Source organism: Hippocampus zosterae, chromosome 14 (assembly GCF_025434085.1).
Source record: "Hippocampus zosterae strain Florida chromosome 14, ASM2543408v3, whole genome shotgun sequence".
Taxonomy (NCBI): Eukaryota; Metazoa; Chordata; class Actinopteri; order Syngnathiformes; family Syngnathidae; genus Hippocampus; species Hippocampus zosterae.
Window position 1 is genome coordinate 20925779 of NC_067464.1, and position 22487 is coordinate 20948265.

At 43.0% G+C, this 22487-nt stretch overlaps 1 protein-coding gene across 4 annotated transcripts in view; it reads right to left on the reverse strand.

The window, feature by feature from the left end:
• Nucleotides 1-2528: 2528 nt before the first annotated feature.
• syt14a (synaptotagmin XIVa) overlaps nucleotides 2529-22487 on the reverse strand; it is a 68130-nt gene continuing 48171 nt past the window's right edge. For 3 of the 4 annotated variants that reach the window (XM_052085755.1, XM_052085756.1, XM_052085758.1), the window contains 5 exons: nucleotides 18772-19043; nucleotides 18227-18676; nucleotides 12658-12847; nucleotides 8918-8974; nucleotides 2529-6110 (listed from right to left, as the gene is read on the reverse strand). In XM_052085755.1, coding sequence (XP_051941715.1) covers nucleotides 5797-6110; nucleotides 8918-8974; nucleotides 12658-12847; nucleotides 18227-18676; nucleotides 18772-19043 — 1283 coding nt within the window. In that variant the 3' untranslated portion in view covers nucleotides 2529-5796. The remainder of the gene's footprint in view (nucleotides 6111-8917; nucleotides 8975-12657; nucleotides 12848-18226; nucleotides 18677-18771; nucleotides 19044-22487) is intronic. The other variant, XM_052085757.1, reaches the window with a different exon arrangement.

The following is a 22487-nucleotide window of genomic DNA, read 5'->3' on the forward strand; positions in this document are numbered from 1 at the left end:
ATCAACATTAAGCCTTCAAGACAAAGCCGGATGCCATCTCAGTCTGTAGGGAATAACCTCACAAAAATGCCAACTATTATCCACAAAAACCAAACGAATAAATCAATGATGTCAATGTTATGACATCAATTCAGATGCAGGACTGCATAACAGTTTTGATGATGTGTCCAAATACATTTTTTCCCCATGATAATTGATACAAAAATAGAAAGAAAACATTTAGTTTGCATTCGGGACACCGCAAACAACTAAGAAGCGCGTTATTATTTTCCAAATAAGAATGATTACAAAAAAATAAATGTAGATATAGCATATTTCCTAACACGCACACACCACTGTAAACACTGTGCGCACGCAAGCTTTTGTTACAAGCTCAGGAACGGTATAGATGATTGTACTTTCTGTGTGTCTGTACATGACATGAGAAAGTGGCCTCTCCATAAGGTATTTTTATTCATCTACAGCAAGGGTCCCCAAACTTTTTCCTGTGAGGGCCACATAACTTTTCCCTTCTCTGATGGGGGACCGGTGTCAGTTTGTAACAGAAAAAGTGTGACGATCGGAGGGGAGCTTAAAAATTTATTGTTTTCCACAAAGCCACACATAACCAAATAACCCTTTCCAGGTTCGTAACATAAAAAAATCAGGAAATAAATAATAACACTATTAATGAAATAAATAACTAAATAACCCTCTCGGAGTTCTTCACAGAAAAAAAGCCATGGAGCATTAACTTTCTGTTGTGCCATGCACAATCTTAACAGATAAAAGTTCAGCTCAGTTGTCAGAGCAGAATCTCTCTGACACATATGACAATGACTCTGGAGACCACGTGTGTCTGGTTTTATTGGACTTAACTGCAGCATTTGATACAGTGGATCACAGTATTCTGCTGACTCGTTTGCAGCACTTGGTGGGCATTGGCGGGAGTGCTCTTGATTGGTTTAGGTCCTATCTAGCTGACAGGACCTTTTGTGTCAGCCTTGGCTGCTCTGAATCACGCACTGCTCCCCTGTCATGTGGTGTTCCACAGGGCTCAATTCTGGGGCCTCTGCTGTTCTCGCTTTATCTGCTCCCATTGGGTTCCATCTTAAGGAAACATGGTATTCCTTTCCACTGCTATGCAGATGACTGCCAGATCTATGTCCCACTGAGCAAGAAAGACACCTTCTCATTAAGGCCACTCCTATCCTGTCTGGAAGAAATCAAAACCTGGATGGCACAAAATTTCTTGAAGTTCAACGAAAAGAAGACAGAGGTGATATTGTTTGGCCCCAGTGGACCTTGTACATTCCATCCTGTAGACTTGGGCCCCCTATCTCCTTATCTGAAATCAACGGTCTCAAACTTGGGACTTAAACTGGACAGTGATTTCAAACTCGATCGGTAAATTGGTGCCGTTGTTAAATCCAGCTTCTTTCACCTTAGACAGCTGGCCAAAATAAAACCTTTCCTCTCACATGAACACTTTGAGACAGTAATTCATGCCTTTGTCACATCCCGGCTCGATTACTGCAACGCCCTGTACTTTGGAGTCAGCCAGTCCTCTATCAAGCGCCTTCAGCTGGTACAGAATGCCGCTGCTCGCCTCTTGACTGGTACTCGTAAGAGGGAGCATATAACTCCTACTTTGGCATCCCTTCACTGGCTCCCCATTCATTTTAGAATTATTTTTAAGATCCTCCTCTTTGTTTTCAAATCTCTGAATAATCTCGCGCCACCTTACCTCTCTGAGCTCATACGCCCCTACACCCCTGCCCGGCGCCTCAGGTCTGTGGACCAGTCTTTGCTAGACGTACCAAGAACTAAACTGAGGCTCAGAGGGGATCGAGCCTTTTCTGTTGCTGGTCCATCTCTCTGGAATGACCTCCCACTGAACATTCGGCAAGCCTCCTCGCTGCCCATCTTTAAAGCCCTCCTCAAAACTCACTTGTATTCTTTGGCGTTTGACTCAGCATGACTTAGATTTGCTCTTGGTTTTACTGCTTGGTGCTTTCTACCGCCTTATTACTTATTACTGATTTGTCTTACTGTTTATTGTATATGTTAAATCGCTCCATGTACAGCACTTTGTATGCAGCGATGGCTGTTTGAAAGTGCTCTATAAATACTGTTGACTTGACTTGACTTGACATATGAGCAGTCTCTTAAAGTTCTTGTGTTCCTTCCTTATAATCCTTTTGTAGGTTCCAGTAGGCTTGTAGACACCGCTGTTTGCAGTTAGCGGATTTTTTGGGAGTTTTTTAACACAGTGACGGGTCATTTTGACCCGAGGACAACAGGAGGGTTAGAGGGCCGGGCCAAATGTGCAGACGGGCCGCATCCGGCCCACGGGCCGTAGTTTGGGGACTGCTGATCTACAGTGATCCCTCGAGATATCGCGCTTCATTTATCGCAGTACATCACACACACAGTGTTTATTTCTCTCTCTTCTGTTGTGTTTGCTACGTGCGCGACGGAGGGGAGAGGGGGGGGGGCTGGTTGGGTTGGGCTTGTCAAACAGCTGCACGTCTCTCTTTGCTTCTTCCTCATCAATCCCGATGAATTGTCTTATCATAAACACATCGGCTGCGAGGGGATAGCTGGCCAGAAGCTAGCTGGAGGCTAACGGTGCCTACACCATCAGAATGTCAAGTGAAAGCATTCTACGTCACCAACATAAGTCTCTTCGCCTCTCTCAAAGGCAGTGCTGATGAACGTTAATTACTATTTTAAACATGCTGGTACCTACATACTGTACACTAACACAAAAATTCCTGGGGTGGGGACGCAAACCCTCCTTTGCGGTTTTTCACTTATCGCGCCGGTTCTTGCTCCTCATTAACGGCGATAAGTGAGGGATCACTGTATTTATTTTTTAAAATTGTCCACACAGTACAGTTCGAGAGTGGAGTGCTGTATAACATGCCAGTAATCATGCAGTACCCTTGTTTATGATTTGGTTTCTTTTACAGAAAAACTCCAAAAGGATGAGGCCATGAGGCAAGGAATTCTTTGTGAGCAGCAAAGCGGCCACATAGCACCAGAGTTGGCATCATTAAGAATGGAAGCTGTTCAAAAAGGGCCGTCTTTCAGAAGAATATTCATTCAATACTTCATTTGTCTCATCGTGTCGAGCATGGACGAAAACGTAGGCCAGGAATATCGCTTTAACGGCTATGACATGAATGCTAGATTCAACATGTCTGCGGGCCCTTTGTGTTTGCCAATAAATCCGGTGCATATGCCACATACACAGATCCGCACACGAATAGGCAAATGCACGGCGATGACGTTCCGCCTCCTTCCAGCAAAATACAATTGATCTTTTGAATGTCTTTATGGGACTTGTCTCGCAAGTTGCTCCATCCTTCGCAATCATCATGGCAACGCAAAGCTGCAGCTACTTTTGTCTCACAGTCCACAGCCGAGGGATCAGTGGCTCATTTGCAAGAGACTGGACACCCGCCTCAAATCCTGTTTTCTGTGAGGCTCAAAAAAGAAGGTGCAGATTGCGCTCAAATTATTTTTCCATGGAGTATTTTGCTGAAATTCCAAAGACATCTAGGACGCTTTTTTTTTTGGAATGCATCATATGTTCACTGGAAAGTAATGACTTCAATACATTAACACAACGTCCTGTCGGTGACACCAGATTGTTTAGTTTGTGCCATCGCTTTCACTGTTTGTTTTGTTACACAAATCTAGGCTAAAACAAAGTTGACATGGGCTGGCAGTGTTGGCTTTAAATATCCCAAATTGAGATATTGTGAATTAACAAAAGAAAAGAAGTTGAACAATACAGTGGAACCTCAAAAGTTTTTCTCCAAAATTCCGAAGTTTTGCTTGAATTTCCCTGCCAAAAATGCTCAGACATAAAAGACATCAGAATATCTGTCACTTCCGATCGCCGCCAGATATGTCGGAAAAGATTCATACCAGCGGGATCGAGGGACTGGTGGTTCCACGGGAAGTGCGAGGAACAAGGCGAGGGGAGAAAAAGTGAAAGTCCACCCTGGATATATGCTACAAAAGGTATGCATCCTTTATGATAACTTGACGTCATTCCAGCAGAAGGCAAGTATATTTTAAAACGTTTGATGCGATCAAATTTATTGCTATGTGGATGTTGGCGCGTCGTCATACCCCAAATGTGAAAATGGTGCGTCCAATTTTTCTTTCTTAAGTGTTTGAAACACGTTGAATCTATTCATGCTGAATATATCGATCTGTCATTGTTTATTCACAAAATTTCATGTATTAGATATTTGACATAACTCTCATTGTTAATTGTTTCATTTACATTTGGCTGGCAATATATATTTAAGTAATTTAAATGGATGGAAATCTTATATGCAATTGAAATACATAAACCTTATATGTTAGCCCTAAAAAAATCTGAGTGTGTATGACATGTACTGCACATCTTAGAATGTAACATAAAACAATGCTCTGGAAAGTTCAACCTTGGAGGTTCCACTGTAATTTTTGAACCATTTAAAGCAGGGGTGCCCAACCAGTTGATCATGATCGACCGGTAGCCGGCGGACCGGTTTGCAGGGGGAAATGGGGCGGGGGGCACACGTGTGCCTGTGTGCGTGTTATTCATATTATACATTTTTGTGTTAGTGTACACTGCATCCATTTCATTTTCACAAAAAAGTATTTCCAAAATAAAATAACAAAAGCAGGTCACCTTTAACCTACAGTGACCTGCATCAGCAGAAGCTGTCAGCAGTCTGCAATTGCAGCTTGTGATCACAGCTGTCCCGATGTATCGTTTGTTTTTATTCTTCTCCTTCAAAGTTTGTTTCATCTGCAATTCACCGATGGCACTGGCCAAGAATGAGAATCGAGAGCCACAGGAGCAGCATTTTAAAACGGTACACGTGAGCAACGGTCATTAACATGGTGACCTACGATAGTTTCTGTACTTCACACGCTGTCAAAGTGTGTCCGATGCCTCCGTGTCAGGTCCCTACTGAGGTAGGCAGTGATCTCCTTTTCACAAACTATTGTATCTACTGGCGGCCCGGTAGTCCAGTGGTTAGCACGTCGGCTTCACAGTGCAGAGGTACCGGGTTCGAATCCAGCTCCGGCCTCCCTGTGTGGAGTTTGCATGTTCTCCCCGGGCCTGCGTGGGTTTTCTCCGGGTGCTCCGGTTTCCTCCCACATTCCAAAAACATGCGTGGCAGGCTGATTGAACACTCTAAAATTGTCCCTAGGTGTGAGTGTGAGTGCGAATGGTTGTTCGTTTCTGTGTGCGATTGGCTGGCAACCGATTCAGGGTGTCCCCCGCCTACTGCCCGAAGACAGCTGGGATGGGCTCCAGCACCCACCGCGACCCTAGTGAGGATCAAGCGGCTCGGAAGATGAATGAATGAATTGTATCTACTTTATTTTTCAGTTTCGTTCACTTTAGGGGCCTATACGGCTCTTGGTCATCATGGCATTAGTGCGTGTGTGCATACGTGCCCGTGGGTGGGTGTGTGCTTGTTCGTGTGTATAGGCATGTATGTGTGGTAACAGGTCCACTTTGGGAGGTTGGTTTCTTGAAATGTTGATCTTTGGTCAAAAAAGGTTGGGCTCCCCTGATGTAAAGGCTTTGCACATTTTCTCAGAGCACGGGATATTTGCGTCTTTCGAGCTTGCAATTAATTTGATTAGAATTCAAAAGTGATTAGTGGTTGATTCAGCTTGATCACCAACACGCGGATTCTGAGGAAGAGTCCCATTTGCTCCCATCTGCTTTTACCCTGCTCAATTGACCAGTGCAGAAGGTTTGTGGTCATATTCCTGTGTACGTTTATAGTACAACTAGGACTCTAACAGAATGTGCCAGCGGCAAACCTGCTGTCCTCTGGACTCTTTCATCAGAGTCCAGTGGGTGAGCTCTTCCTCTCCAGAGCTGTTGAGCCCCAGAGAGATCCAGCCAATCATCTCCTTGCGTTTCATACTGCGTTTGTTGTAGACAGAGAGAATGAGCGTTACATCCGATAGCTGGAAAAGGGCAACCTGGAAGACAAATGTCTCTTTGTAGGTTGGGTTGGGTTGGCCTCGGCAGATAGATGTTTTACACTTGGACATCTCGTGGCCCATGGAATTCAGTAAGGTCAGCTTAACGTACGTGTCTGAACAAAGAGCAAAGAAATACAGAAATGGGCAATTAGAGGCACATATCGTTTATTGACATATACACAAACAAACATTAAATGAATGATGCAGTAATTCATCTAACTAAAGGAATCGGTCATTTGTGCAAAATCATTATGTCTCTCAATTGCCTGAATGAAATCCTCTGCATGAAAAATAAGACAATTTATTCCCACAAATCATTTGCGCCCACTAATGTCGCAGCAGTTGGTGTCTGAGATCACAAGTGTATAGGCTGTTTTCCTCCTGCTCGAAAACGAAGTGTTCCTCATAAGACAAGTGCTCAAAGGGCAGAAGAAGCCTTTCTTCGGTCTTGTTGCTATGCAACTGTCTAACCTGAACATACTTTTAATGATAAAACGGACTAAAAAAAAGCTACCAATGTATCTTCCTGGAGGTAGAGGATAAGAATCTTCTACTGCTAAAACAGATAATTATTGATAAAAAGATGATCCTAGTGGCAACGGTCCTATGAGAATACACTGCTCTTTTTCACTTTTTTTAAATGCTTTTCTTACAAGTGATTGAAATTAAGATTGAACTGTTTGGCCATTATTCTAAAAAGTATGTTTTGGGTTCACAACACTGCTTACAACCAGACCAACAGTGACACGTGATGGTGGCAGCTTCATGCTTGGGGGTTGTTTTTTCTTTTGGTTGAACTCGGTCCTTAGACAAGACAAAACAGCAGTCAGTGTTAGCACAGGACTGTTAGAAAGCAAAAAAAATACATTGAGAAAAGCTGATTCAACTTTACTTGGGGTTAATGAGAGGCACTTTAAATACTGTCAGATGTGTGCTGATTCCCATGTAAAATGAATGTGAATGTTAATAATTGATTCTGAATACAGACACACTTATTTGAGGGGGTGCACCATGATGCAACCACATTGCTAATTAATTTAATCAATAATATATTTTTTTATCAATTGAATTTTACAGGTTACGTGAATGGGGGAGCCATTGCCAAGTGGTTAAGATTGTCATCGCCTGCCACTGTGGGGCCCCGGTTCAGGAACACTCACCCCGCCCCCCAACATCCTATGGATGCACTGGTGTGGTGCCCTTCGGCAAGACAGCAATAACCTGAACTGCTGCCTGGGTGCTTACGTCGCGCCCTGTTTGCCTTTGTCCACTCATGTGACCAATCGATTGCAGAGGCAAAATTTGGTGTATGACAAAGACAGATGAGTCTTCTTCTAATGATGATGATTTATATTGGTGTAATTTTTTTTTTTGTATTACAAAAACCTGGCAATTGAACAGGGGTGTGACGACTCTCCATTGTATAATGAAGCCACACATTTAAATAAAAGCAAACAAGGCAGGAATGAAAGTAAACCACATAATGAAAATGGCTCAGACAGTGTTTTGCCCATCATCTAAGACATCACAATAAAGCTGTGTGTTGGAGTCCTTGTCTAGGAGGGAGTCAATGGAATTAATAGCTCAGGCTTTCACGCCGTCGAGTGCCAGCTGCCTTTCAATAACTCAGCTCACGGCCTTGAAAGATACATTCAGTCGCTCTCTTTGGCATAAAAGCACTGTGGGGGAAAAAAATTGCCTTGAATTCTTTTTTGACGGCTTCTGAATGGGCTCTGAAGAGCTGTGGATGTCTGAAGTGGTCAGTCACGGCGATGCAAGGCACTTTGGTATTGTTGCTGAATGAAGGGGCTGCAACTAATGATTTACTTGACATGCAGGCTTGCTACTGTTTTGAAATTTGAAACACCAAGCTGCTTTCCCTTTTGAAAGACACACAAAGTTAATCAAGTCACACATGAAGATTTTGCACAAAGATATTTGATCTATATCATCGGATGTGACTACTTCCTAGATTTAAAAATACAACAACACAATCTTGTAAAGATGGTATTCAGGAACAGTGTACAACCAGAATAATGACAATGATTCTCATTTGTTACATTGATCCATTTTCCGAACCGCTTGATCCTCACTAGGGTCGCGGGGGGTGCTGGAGCTTATCCCAGCTGTCTTCGGGCAGTAGACGGGGGACACCCTGAATCGGTTGCCAGCCAATCGCAGGGCACACAGAGACGAACAACCATCCACGCTCACATTCACAACTAGGGACAATTTAGAGCGTTCAATCAGCCTGCCACGCATGTTTTTGGAATGTGGGAGGAAACCGGAGTACCCGGAGAAAACCCACGCAGGCCCGGGGAGAACATGCAAACTCCACACACGGAGGCCAGAGCTGGAATTGAACCCAGTACCTCTGCACTGTGAAGTCGACGTGCTAACCACTGGACTACCGGGCCGCCCCTTGTTACATTCAATAAACCCTATTAATTTATGATTGCTGAACAGTATGAAAGCCACCAATCTTAATGCTCTACAAAAACACGACACTCCTGTTTTAGGTTTTGTGTGCTCTATCCTCAACTGAAAAAGAATACATTTTCCAGCCAAGCCATGCCAAAGTACACAGTGAAGCCAATCATTAAGTTAACTGCATTGAACCAGAAAGAAATGTGTAAAAAGTCATGGATTGCAGACATGATGCGAAAATATAGGCGTGATACCAAAGATCGATGAGGGAAGTGGCTACATGCTCGCAAGCTTTCATGTTGAAAATGAGCACTCGTCTTCATGGATGAGTGGACAAAAATCGAATTCAATAATTCAAGATTTTAAAATGAGGCCCGATTCAACACAAATCACAAAAAACACAAATCCATTAGTTGCTTGATTATCTACATCCATGAAGGCGCATTGAAAACATTGAAAAAGGGTGTAATTTGAAGCAGGAATAAACACTCACCTCTGATAATATAAACCTGTCCACCTATCAAGTGTTTAAGACAACAGAACAGCCCGTCTGACAACAAGGGTTGGGCAGCAGTAAGAAAAACAGCGAACGAAAGTGTCAAATAGGTGGTAAAGGATGACAACATTTTAGGCATAGGCAAAAGATGCAAGGGAAGAAAATATCTATGTGTGTATATAAATATGTTTCTATGAAGCGTCCTCGTCATTCGCCCCTCGGACCATGAAGCGTTCCGATAGTTTTACATAAATTTGAATCACCCAGAAAAAGTGTTCAATGCTGATTTTTGCTTTGGACATTTTTGAAGGATCGTTAAAAGCTGACAAAAGCAAACATCCTTGGATCAGTTCTTTACAAAACGGCAGTCAAAAACCACTTCAGAGAGAGAACATGAACTAAAGAAGGGGGTGGGGGGGACGATAAGGGCACAGTTAAAAGTTAAATAACCATGTTATTTATTCTTTACTCTATTCATTGTTTTTTTACATTATGCACAACTATCATTGTACAGCAATCTAATTTTAACATGTATTTGCTACATATTTTGATGCATTTTTATGCTTTATAAAACATGTATGTCTGAATTTTGGCGGGGGTTGGAACGGATTAGGAAATTTACATGGAAAAGGTGTCTCTACTTAAAAATGTTATAGTTAAGAAATTTCTCCCCGAACCAATAAAATTTGTACATAGAGGTACCACTGTACCTAAGAGGACCTTTCAGACTGGACATGCTGCTTAGATGCCTCAAAACCAACTCTGGAGACCAGCAAGAAAATGATCCAAAACAAGGGATCAAACCAAATATGTTAAGAGAATCAGATTTTAGCTCAAATAAATATGTCGCTAAGACATCTATGCATCCATCCACTATCCTATGCTGAGACGGCCAGCACGAGCAGAGAGGTTCAGACTTCTCTGTCTGTCATCAGAAACACTGGTTTGATACAGGTCTGGCCATAGGCGTCCTCCCAATTGGACATGCCTGGATTACTTCTCCAAGGAGGAAACCTGTACCACCCCCTCAGAAGGCACACCGGTCACTGTGAAAGGAGCAGCACATCCTAATCTCTTACAGTTTGTCCAGACACCTTATAAAGGAAACAAATGGAGCTTCATGTATTTGTGATCTTGTCCTTTTGGTCAAGACCCAAAGTTTGTGACCATACGTGAGGGTAAGAACAGAATCACTCGAGAGCTATCACATAACCGCAACAGTCCAAAACAGCAATCACTATCGGATAGCATATTTCCAGCTGTTAACCTCATATTGCATTCAACCCTCACTTGACGGAAACAGTTCGATCAAGTATTCATAACTCCAATTTGCATTTGGCCAATTCCCAGCAACAAAGCCCAATGGATTTTCCATATTCATAAAGTACGTGTGGACTGGTTGGGCAAATCCGATGCACCTTTCAGTCTCCACCTCAGTATATGGCGATGGCTCAGTGTTCCATACCGGGATAAAAACCACATTGCACCACATGGATATGATGGTCAACTAACAGCCAGACTGTACAGCCAGAACATAACACAGCTGGCGTTAAGAAAAAGGAAAGATATACACTTGTGTATTTACATATACAGTGTGTGTTTAAATAACAAGAACTTGCATCGTAGTAAACTTTCATCTGTCCATCCATCTATCCATCCATCCATCCATCCACTAACCTTAGCATAGAAGGCCAGACTTCGCTTTACTCAACCATTCCATCCAGCTCTGGGGGATGCCAAGACATACCCAGCTGAGAAACAGAGGCATTCTAAACTGACCCAAGAGCTCCCTCATTTGGCTCCTCTTGTTGTGGAGGAGCAGGACATGTACTCTTGAGTCACATCCCGTTGACCAAGCTTCTCATCCTATCTCTAAGGCAGTGTTAGGCAAGCTACGGCCCGCGGGCCGGATCCGGCACATTGGTCTTTTTCATCCGGCCCATTGAAGATTGGTGCACAATTAAGGTTTGATTGCATTCATTTCTTTTGTACTTGTAATGACAGGTATTTCAACACCAGGTGGCGCAATTACTTCAAGTTGCAGAGCACAGGGAGGGAGGGGAAAACGAAGAAAGAGGGAGAGAGTAATGACAATGAAAGGGAAAGTGATATGTATCTGATTAAACGAAGCGGGTAACAAAGTACAAAACATTCAGGAGACGCCTGGAGTCAGAAAGACTAAAATCTACGAGACTTTGAAAAACAAGGAAGCGATTCTTACTCAGTCCGATTCTGGCAATTTCCATGCTCAGAGTGAATTGCTTGTGGTTCGAGTAAATGAACATTTCCTAGAATGGTCTGATTGTTATCATGTTAAAAACTTTCCGCAAACTGGACCGCTAATAAGAGTCGGAGAGCAGTCAAATGTATAGAGCGTGAACAACAGGGGGCTCAGTACACATCCTTGAGAAGAACCGGTGCTGAGTGTGATGGTGGAGGAGAATGTTAATTATTACTGGCATACAAAGACATTGTGCTATCTTCTTTACTTTCTATTTCTATTTCTAACTTTTGGCCCGGCCCTCCACAATATTTTCTGCTTTTCATTTGCCCCCCCCCCCCACCTCCGGGAAAATACCTGCCCACCCCTGCTCTAAGGGCCTCTTTATACTCATTTTCCTGGACCATTCTTCCCTCATTTGTGAATAAGACCCCAAAAACCTGAACCTTTTGTGGTAGAATCACATGTTCAACCCGGAGAAGGCAGTCCATCCTTTTCCAACTAAAGACCATGGTGTCAGATTTGGAGTTGTGATTTTCATCCCAACTGCTTCACTCTTTGGCTGAGAACCGCTCCAGCTAGAGTTGAAGATCACATTATGACAACGCCAACAGAACAACATCTAGAAAATTGAGATACATAATATTCAGGTCACTAAATCAGAACCCCTTCATGCCTCAGTTGCGCTTAGAAATACTGTCTGTAAAGATACTAAACCGAATCAGAGACAACAGACTCTTCACCCCGATCGTACAAGTATCGAAGATCCCCCAGCGCACCTTCCACAGGACTCCCTGAGGGATACGGTTGAACACATTCTCCAAATCCACAAAGCACATTAGTTGACAAATTAGGCCATCTCCCATGCAGCCCCCAGAATTCTGTCAAGCGCGTAGGGCAAACTATTCCACAGCCAGGACAAAAACCACACCATTGTTCCTGAAACTAAACTTCAATTTCCCTGACGGACGCTGGAGAGGTCCAGCATACCTGAATAGACCTTATCGGGGAGGTTGAGGAGTCCCACTAAAAAGGGGGACCACCACCCTGGTCTTCTCATCCAGAGGCACTGTCCACGTAATGTTGCAAAGGTCTGATAACGAGCACGGCCCCACAACCTCCAGACTGTTCAGAATATCCAGGTGAATCCCATCCACACCAGGGGTCCACCCACGAGAAGTAGCAAACTTCGTTTGAAAATTTCCAAAATAATTTAAACTGCAAGTTCAAGAAAGTTATCAAGTTGTAAAGAATGTAGAAGTGTTGTACACAACTGGAGACCACTCAACAATATGAGGGAAGTACACGATCACAAATAACACTCCATTAGTTATCCACGACAATGACAGAGACACTGTTCTTATTACAAGGTACCATTAGAAATTATGTTCCGTATTTTTAAAGTTACATTTCTACATACAGTATGTGCTAAATTGTGTATTGTTTTTTTAGATGAATGCCAGTTTTTGAATTTCCCTATAAACTTAAAAAAAAAAAAAAAATTGTCAATACTTACTGGGTGGCTTATTGGTAGCCAGGTTCTTGAAATGTATGCCTTTGATGACTTCCACAGAGAGATGTCCCGTTGTTGCATTGTACACAAGGCCCACCAGGATTTCTGGTGTGGAAGTTTGACTGTCTGATGGGATCGATGAGGCGCTTTCACTGCACGTCATGTCTGAGAGACTGAGTTGGGATTCAGCACCCTGCAAATTTTAGAGCATGCAGATTGGTCACTGGTAAAACATTCTACCATTAATCTCTATTTTCTGCAGAAGCAACGGGGACAGAGAAACTTTGGGTGAACCCAAACCCTCAAAATGGCTGCTTCCGAGTTTTTAACAATTGCTAAAATACTAAACCCGATTCTTTGAACCAAATTCTCAGTGGCCTTAACTTTTTTTTTTTATCCGACAGTCTTTTGGCCAAACCTTAAACACTGTTCAGGTTCTTTAACTCAATTTTCCAAACACATATCCTCTGTTATCACAAAACCTGAACCACTAAATACATTTCACACTTGTATTTTGGGGTGAAACGAGTCCTTGAGTAATTGGAGTACCTCGGTTAAAAAATTTCTCAAGGCACTTTTTTTGCTTCAATTACCCGCTTATTTATGTGTACACTGTAAGGAAGAACTGGTCAAGCTTACTGCATCAACAATTTACGCTTTACATGACAGTAACATACTGCCAACATCAAATAATAGATGCCTTCAATCCCTTTTATGCTTTTATTTTGAAGTTGTTCTGGTCAGTGTTTCATGGCATAAGATCTGACTTGACACATCTTCCAGACTGTTTGGGGTGTTTATTGCCATCCCAAACTATTGCTACCAATGACAACATAACGCTGTCCTGAAATAATGTTCGAATACAAAAAAAACCCCCAACTTATTTACACCGACATCGTGTTGTATGAACCCCGTTGCCAGCTTTTAGAGCTAGCAACTAGCAGCACGCAAGTCTTTTTGTATGACTGTAGTCAGCTACTTTCATTACTTAAACTTTTAAACTTTTTTGACCGAAGATCGACTTTTGAAGTAACAAACCTCTCGCACGTGTAAGCATGCACATGCGTGCACGCACACACACTCACATACACGCAGAAAATCCAAACCCCTAACACCATCATAACTCGCGACTCAAGGACCTAGCTTCAGCTCAGCAAGCATCAAAGGATTAACATGTCTTGTTTTGTTTTTATCCTTTTTTTGCACCATGTATACAAGAATGAGCACCCTCAAGACTGATGTGAAGAACAGAAGTAAATAGATCACAATTTAAAACCATCAAAAACTACCATCACAAAAAGCATTCTCACTTTTTCATAAATTTTAAGCATGCCTTTTTTAGCATTTTTTGTTTCTACATTTTACAATTGATGTGTAACACTTAATCTAGAAGATAGTTGAGAATCTTGAGAAAAACAAAAAAGTGCACCGTAAATCAACTTCAAGTAAGGCAGTTTTTTGTTTTTAATGCTATTGAAAATGATTAAAAATGATAACGCACCGTACGGTTGGGCGCAGTCTCATTAATGGGTGACATTTCTGTATTTTACACATAGACAGACCGCACTGTACCGATGGGCACAGTTTTACAGTGGTAAAACATACGCCAGCTTAAACATACGGCATGCATGCGCGCACGCTAACACGTTAGCGTGAAGCATACAGTAGCATGCCAACACATACAGATACAAGCTAAAAACACGTTTTTTAAAAAGGCAACGAAAGCAGAACTGAGTTCGGGTGTATTTTATTTAGCCATCGTACAATGTTCTCACGTTTTTCGATCAATAATCACCCAGAAATCCATCAAAGTCCTCATCCTCTGTATCAGAAGCAGAGGACTGCACATCCCAGTTGTCATTGAACGCATCACATGCTAGTGTGAGTTGCTACGCATTGCCAAGCGGAAAGAAGGAGCAGCAACAGTAAAGTCAACATTTCTCTCGTGTGAAGCTTTCCCACATTTGAAAGTAAAGAACAGAGCGAAACATGGTGGCAGCGCGTGTGTGTGTAGAAAGAATTGAACAATTGTGCAAGTACCGTAATCCATCAAAAACGCCCCGTTCCCGCTCGTTGTTGCGTATTGTGGCGTAACTCGCCCAGCGCTGCCTCTCACTCTTTGTAAAGTTGTGTTTGCCATCGATCATCCATTGTTCCCATGCCGTTCGCAACTTTACTTTGAACGCCCAGTTGATGCCAATGTCCAGCGGTTGGAGTTCTTTAGTCAAGCCTCCGGGAATAACGGCAAGCTCAGAGTTCATCTGCTTGACTTGGTTTTTCACCGCTGCTGTGAGATGGGCACGCATGCCAAAAGCATAACCGGTGGCTTTAAGTTTGAACTGAGCTTCGTAGGCATGTCTCTTGTCGAATTTATTTTCAGGGGTTCTTAGAAACCAAAACCGGAGTTGTTTTGCAACAATGAACATTGCCACACTCTATACAGGTGTTGGTACCTGCTTGTGGCGTCCCTTTAGCGTCCACTTACACGCCCACCCTTCACCATTGGCGGACTGCTCCCCAGCTTGCCTGTCCTCTCTCTCTCTCTGTCTCTCTCTCCCTCTCCATATATATATATATATATATACACGCCCACCCTTCCCTGATTGGCCGACTTCTTTCCCGCATGCCTGGCCACAGTCACTTCCGCCTTTTCTCTATATAAACAGCGTGTCGGCTATCAGTCAGATTTTGGAACTCAGCGCATACAAAGGACGCTCCGCAGCATAGGGCGTCCTGTCCATTTTCGAGAAAATTTAAGACTGTTAATGGCGCCTTATAGTCGTCAAAATACTGTACCTTATTGTTCATATTATTGCATTTACCTTTTTATATCTACATATGTTTCAGAACACTAGAATACAAAGTGACTTTCATTTTCTTGTGATTTATGATTACTCAGTGCAGTTTGTAAATGGTTTATGAAGGCAAATGTCGGTAACGCAGGTTGGGTTAGATTACCATGAAATTCAGTCAAATGAGCGTACTGGAATATGAAGTATAAGTTACTGCTGCATTTATCCTTAACTAACTCTTTTTTGATGGTTTAAAACGACTGTGATAGCAATGCTGATTTCTGTTAGACAATCAAATATACAGTGAAACTCCTCTACAACAAAACCTACATGGGCAAAAAGACCCTCTAGTGTGAAAAAATGTTCATGCATGAAAGCCATTCCCGTTTTTCCCGTGACGCTGGAAGAGAGGGTTAAGATAAGATAAGATATCCTTTATTTATTATTATTATTATTATTATTATTTGTCCCACAATGGGGAAATTTAAAGTGATCAAAATGAAAGATGGAGGAAGCAAAATACAAGACATTATCCAACAAACTGATGGAAGTGAAAGTGAATCCTGATCGTAAATTTCACAATTTCTTTCACTTTTTTTCTGTTTGTGCACAACTGTACATTAGCGATACAGTACTGTTCAGTATGAAGTGCCTTTGGGATTAGGATTGATTGACTTCAAAAATCATTGAATTGAATTCATTAAATTGCAATTTAAATAAACTAAAAATTAACAAGGCGGCCCGGTAGTCGAGTGGTTAGCACGTCGACTTCATAGTGTAGAGGTACCGGTGCAGATGTTCGATTCCAGCTCCGGCCTCGCTGTGTGGAGTTTGCATGTTCTCCTCGTGCTTGCGTGGGTTTTCTCATTATTTTTTCATGAATGGATAGATCATTCGAATGCTTTACAACATTAATTGAACAGATTTTTGTGTTTTTTCTTAGTTTTGTATCATTACATTTATTAATTACATATTCATACAATACAATATTCATATGGTGTTACAGTACTGTATACAGTCGACCAGTGGCGGATGCTGGTCTGTCAAAGAGGGGAAGCTCAATTTTGGCCGACATCATAAAATGTTCCTTTTTTTTTTTATACAGGTACCGGTACATGAATTCCACTCTAGCTCCGTTCCTTTTCAAGAAAATGATCTGTGACCCTGTCATACCAATAAGGCGTCTTCTTCCGGTACTTAATTAGTGTCCTACAACTACAGGAACAACAATAAAACACACCAGAAATAAAATATTAACTTGTCGCTAGTTGTTTGTTTACAACAAAGAGTGTCGCTAAAATGATTAGGAGAAGTCTCCAGCTCAACTCAGAACAGAATGCGAATTGAAAAATTGCTCACACGGATGCCTACACTAAAAGGTCATCTACACTAAAAGGCCTGGTACACAGGCTAAGCCAGATCATCCAATCTGATGCAGGAAAGCCTGGCGTCCGGTACCCTCCCACTGCCATCCAGTCCCAGAGACGCCGAGTGTCCGTGGTCCAGACAAAAACCAGCTTGTATCCAGTGACTCGTCTCCGTTCAACACATTGGGAAAACCTACCCTGAACTATCGAGACGCTCGGAGTCTGGGCCATAGACGCTCGGCGGACGCTCGGCGTCCACAGTTTAATGTACAGCGAAGCTGCAGGAATGAATGAGAAGGGAGTCGCGTCGTAACCAGTAAGAAGAAGGCGATTCGGAACAAAAGTTGAGCACGTTGTAGCGCATATTTAGTAAATGCCATGTACACACAATGAAATTTACAGTCATATATTTGATCACTTATTCTTTGACATTTTAGGGGAAGCCGAGCTTCCCTTGCAGTTCGGGACCAATCGCCACTGCAGTCGACATATTCTTCATTACAGTACTGTTATGCTTCAGGTGCATTTTAAAGGAGTAAAGTTTGAAATGAAATGATAGATATTGAAACTTCCTTTTTTTTTTTTTAAAGAGTATAAATGACTTTTTTGAATATCAAACAATTTTATGTTAATGTTAAACAATATGAAATAAGTGTATGCTCATATTTATGCACTACGTACAGTTTTGGAATAAAAGTAAAGAGTACACATCGACATTTTGTGTGTGTGTTTACATCGGAGATAAAATTTGCTACAGTGAAAAAACCCCAGTTGTGAAAAATGTCTTGCTGCAAACATGATTTCGTTGTAGCGCAGTTTCACTGTATTTCCATTGTAAGTTAGCATGAAGCTAGCAGTCTTAGCTATCAGTGTTAAGATAAAATTAATGGCAGTAATACTGATTCGAGTACTTCCAAAGAACATTTCTGCTGACAAACAGAAACGTTTTCAGAATGATGAGCTGCATGTCAAACTAAACTGCACATTCGGGGAGGATATCATAACATACACATACATGACAAATCAAAAATTGCTAACCTTATGAGAGTGAATGCTTGGGCAAACCAGATAAGAAAACCAATCGGAATGACGAGATTTAATTGAAAAATATAAACACTTCAACATGAAGCTCATTTAAAAAGTCATGAACGTTAAACGTTTTGGTGAGTTAAAGAGAAGATAAGACTAGAGGAGGCAGACCGAGATGCTCCTGGGATCAATAAAATCTGAAAATAATTGTAAGCCTCATGGTTGTTTAAACCGCAGGGTTTGTATTCTGAATTTGACTCTATTTTCCGTGGGGCAAAAACAAATGTTTTGAAAATACTTACAAGGACAACCAGGATCCCTGAAACAAAAGTGAAAAAAAACTTAAGAGACTGACAAACAACCATTGGTTTTGAATATACTTACTGGGTATGTGCAGCAAGGGTCTAGAATGACCGGCACAGACATTTTTCCCTGAAGGTTGAGCTTGGTGAGATAAAACACATTTTCCCCGAGCACCTTCTCCTTCTTCATCTGCCGCATACTGTAAAGTCGAAATCTGATGGCGTAGTTGCTGATCAACTCAGACTCCATATGGCAAAAGTGAAAGGTCTCTGTGAAGAGGGGGCATGGGCCTCTTTGGATACCTGTCTTTGCCCTCTGCTTCTTTGTAGGCAGTAGCACCAGGTGAACCTGCCAGGAAATGTTGCCAGTGTGTTTTAGAATGGGGAGGTCCGTTATTGCCACGATGGTCACCGCCAGCTGCTGCTCCTCTGGATCGTAGTCAAACACTACATCAAGAGTACCGTATTTTGCAACCTGATCTGATTCGTAGCCTTTGGGGAGCTGTACAGCTGAACCGCGGACTGACATCTCCTAGAGGAACAGGGATATGGTCTGTTTACATGATCGTCACTGCATCACCTCATTTGATTTTCTTGCATATGTCTCCGTGGAAGCTCGTTATTTACCTCTGGACTGAGGACAGCGGTACTGTCGCTGGGCACATCCTCCTCATAGCCCTTGTTGAGATAACCCTCTGTCTCTTGGCCCTCACTTCCCTCACTGGTGCATTTGCGAAAGGAAAAGTGGGGGCTACCACAGGTCAGTGAGAGATCACACTTGGCATCACCCAGGTCTGACAGCGTGTAAGACATTCTTGGGGATCCATTTTCATCCTGATATGGCGGTGGCTGGAGTTCATCCAGTGGGGGTGTCCGCCTCATTCTCTGGATGCAGTTGGCTGTTAAAAATACGGAAGACAGACAGACAAACATTACATAAGTGCTGACTATTGATTGCATATAGAATTGTCCATACAGGAGCATGATATGGCTACGGATAAATCACAGTGTGAAGACTGGAGTGTTTACACCAAACAAGGAATGGCATAGTTTGGTGCTTTGGTAATGTTGTATCTATGATGTGTCGATAATGACATGCCCTCACGGATTGTCTTGTTTCTTTATTTATTTATTTTTTGGGAGGGGGGGTAATGTATGCTGTATTTATTCATTCATTCATTAATCTTCCGAACCGCTTGATCCTCACTAGGGTCGCGGGGGGTGCTGGAGCCTATCCCAGCTGTCTCCGGGCAGTAGGCGGGGGACACCCTGAATCGGTTGCCAACCAATCGCAGGGCACACAGAGACGAACAACCAACCACGCTCACACTCACACCTAGGGACAATTTAGAGTGTTCAATCAGCCTGCCACGCATGTTTTTAGAATGTGGGAGGAAACCGGAGCACCCGGAGAAAACCACGCAGACCCGGGGAGAACATGCAAACTCCACACAGGGAGGCCGGAGCTGGAATCGAACCCGGCACCTCCGCACTGTGAAGCCGACGTGCTAACCACTGGACTACCGGGCCGCCCATGCTGTATTTAATGCAGAGTAATTCACTTGTGATAGCACAATTGGAAAAAAAATCTGCATGCTCACCAGGGGGCATATGCTCAAACTCATGGTTATCAAACTCGCGGTCCGCGGAATAAATGCAGGACGCTAGTTTGAGGCCCCTGCTTAATGCTAATGCGTCTGGCAAGAGTTTGATATGTATGCTGTATGTGTTCGCACTATCTCAGTGCTAAATAGTGAGGTCTGTCTCATTCAAAGGCCGACAGCTTCGGAGCACACAGACAAAAGCGGCAACGCGAACCTGCCCATGGTGCCCAGCACCATCTTAAACAATGTGCCGCTGCTGCCTTAGCGAGTGCTGCAGAAGCAAAAGCATTGAAGACATTTGTTTCTGTTTTTAATAAATGCATGTTTTGAGGTGATAACCCGATGCCGCCCACCCTCACCTAGACCTGAGCTCCAGCGGCCCCTGGGTAAATTGAGTTTGAGACCCCTGTCCTAACTGATGTGCGACATATTTTCCAAGTGTATATCAGTCACGCCTCTTAAGTTGGGCGCACATTCAGGACGTCAGAAGTCTCAACATACCGTGAGCAAGATGGGGGAATGTAAAAATGACGTAAACGTGAATGGGAGAATCTGGCCCATAGTGTTCGCATGGGTGTTCCTCACACATACAAAAAAGAAAAAAAACACACTTCTTTGGTAAGTTGAACTGGCTATGAAAGGTTGTTTGACAACATACACTGTGGGCTCTGTATTCGTAGAAAGCGCAATTGATGCAGATGCAGCACAATCAGATTTTCATACAAGCGCAGAACCCGTGGTCTGCGCCAAGTTGCGTGACAATATGGTGGTAGAAAGTGGGTCTCAAGTTACGACTGCACAGACCACATCTAAACACTGGCCCAGGTGGTCAAATGTTGATTTTGGTTAATTTGATTGGCTTGTGTGGTAGATTTCAGATGTATTTCACGGATAAATATGTGAGCGGTAGCCATTGCACCTTCTGAATGATTGTAGAAATCAAGCCATTGAACACATTATGAGGCATCAAATCATTCTCTATACGGCTGAAGCTCATTAGGGTCACGTGCTGGAGCTTGTCCAAGCTGACTTTGGGTGAGATGTGAGTGTACAGTTTGAACCGGTAGCCAGCCAATCACTGGACACATAAGAGGATTGACAAACAACTGTTACAAACCTACGGAGGAGTCTTCAATTAACCACACCATGTATGTTTTGGGAATGGTGGATGGTTGTTCGTCTCTGCGTGCCCTGCGATTGGCTGGCAACCGGTTCAGCGTATCCCCCGTCTACTGCCCGAAGACAACTGGGATAGGCTCCGGCACCCCCCGTGACCGTTGAGAGGATAAGCGGATCAGAAAACAAATGGATGGATGGTACCAACAATTCTGTCCACATGTAAACCTGCCACAGATTATATACCTCCATTTTCTTATGATTCAATTAAAAATGAAGGCAATGACAAACGACACACTGAGCGTCTGTGTTACACTTATAAAAAATCTCGAAAAGCTCTGCCAGCTACATTCTGAAGCTTTTTTCCATCATTGTCCAAATTGGACTTGCATAACTTGACAAGAATACTCCAATCGGGTCACTAGCTGAAAAGAGAGAAAATAAAACATGGTTCTGAAAACACCTCCACCCCCAATAAATAAATAAATAAAACATCCTTTTCTCTTTCATAACTTTTCGAAAAAGACCGCCAACTCCAACGTTTCATTTCTAGCTTTCTCCAAAATTCTTGGAACTTTCAATCTCTTGTCAGACAGTGAGACTTCACCTCAAAGTGGCACATATCAGCGGCTCGATGGAGGTAAAGGAGTTTTAACTAAGTGTCATGGAGCGCTTGATAAAAGAAGCAAAACCCATTTTGAATGTTTTCTTCCCCCTACTGAGCCGGGGGCGGTTGAGTTGATGGAAGCTGCTGTGTCAAGGCGTCACTTTCTCCTGCACCCTGCTAATTGGAATGGTGACAATTCCACTTCTCTTCTCACCCCACCTTCCTTCACAGAGATTCTTGGGATGGGCTTGTTTTGCCTGCTTGTGAATCTTGGCTGGAAAGTTTCAAGTTCATACCCCTTCTGACAGGGGAAGGAGCCAGCAGTTCCGTTTGGGTCTGCCAGGACTGAGTCTCTTCCATCCTCATGATCAAGGCAATAAGTCTGATCACTCTGGATTGACCCTCACCGGTGGCACATGAGAAGGACCCACGTTGTCTTATTGGTCGGTGCACGGCCGGACCGTCATGAGTGCTACCCAAAGCACCAGGAGATCATGATTTTGTTGCCTGATTTGATATATTTGTTGTTTATTAATTTGGGAGACTTTTTGACAATACCCTTCCCCGTGGTTGTGTCACATTTAAAAGATGATTGTTGCCACGACACAGGGTCTTTCATTAAATTCAATAAAATGTATGAATTAGGTGGCCGGGTGAATGAGTGGTTAGTGCGTCGATCTCACAGTATGAAGGTACTTTGTTCGATTCCAGCTCCAGCCTCCCTGTGTGGAGTTTGCATGTTCTCCCCGTGCCTGCGTGGGCATTCTCCGGGTACTCCGGTTTCCTCCCACATTCCAAAAACATGCAGGCCAGGCTGATTGAACACTCAAAATGGTCCCTCAGTGTGAGTGTAAGCGCGGGTGGTTGTTCGTCTCTGTGTGCCCTGAGATTGGCTGACAACTGGTTCAGGATGTCCCGCGCCTACTGCCCGAAGACAGCTGACACACAGAGACGAACAATCATCTGCGCTCACACGAACACCGAGGGACAATTAGCCTCCCATGTATGTTTTTGGG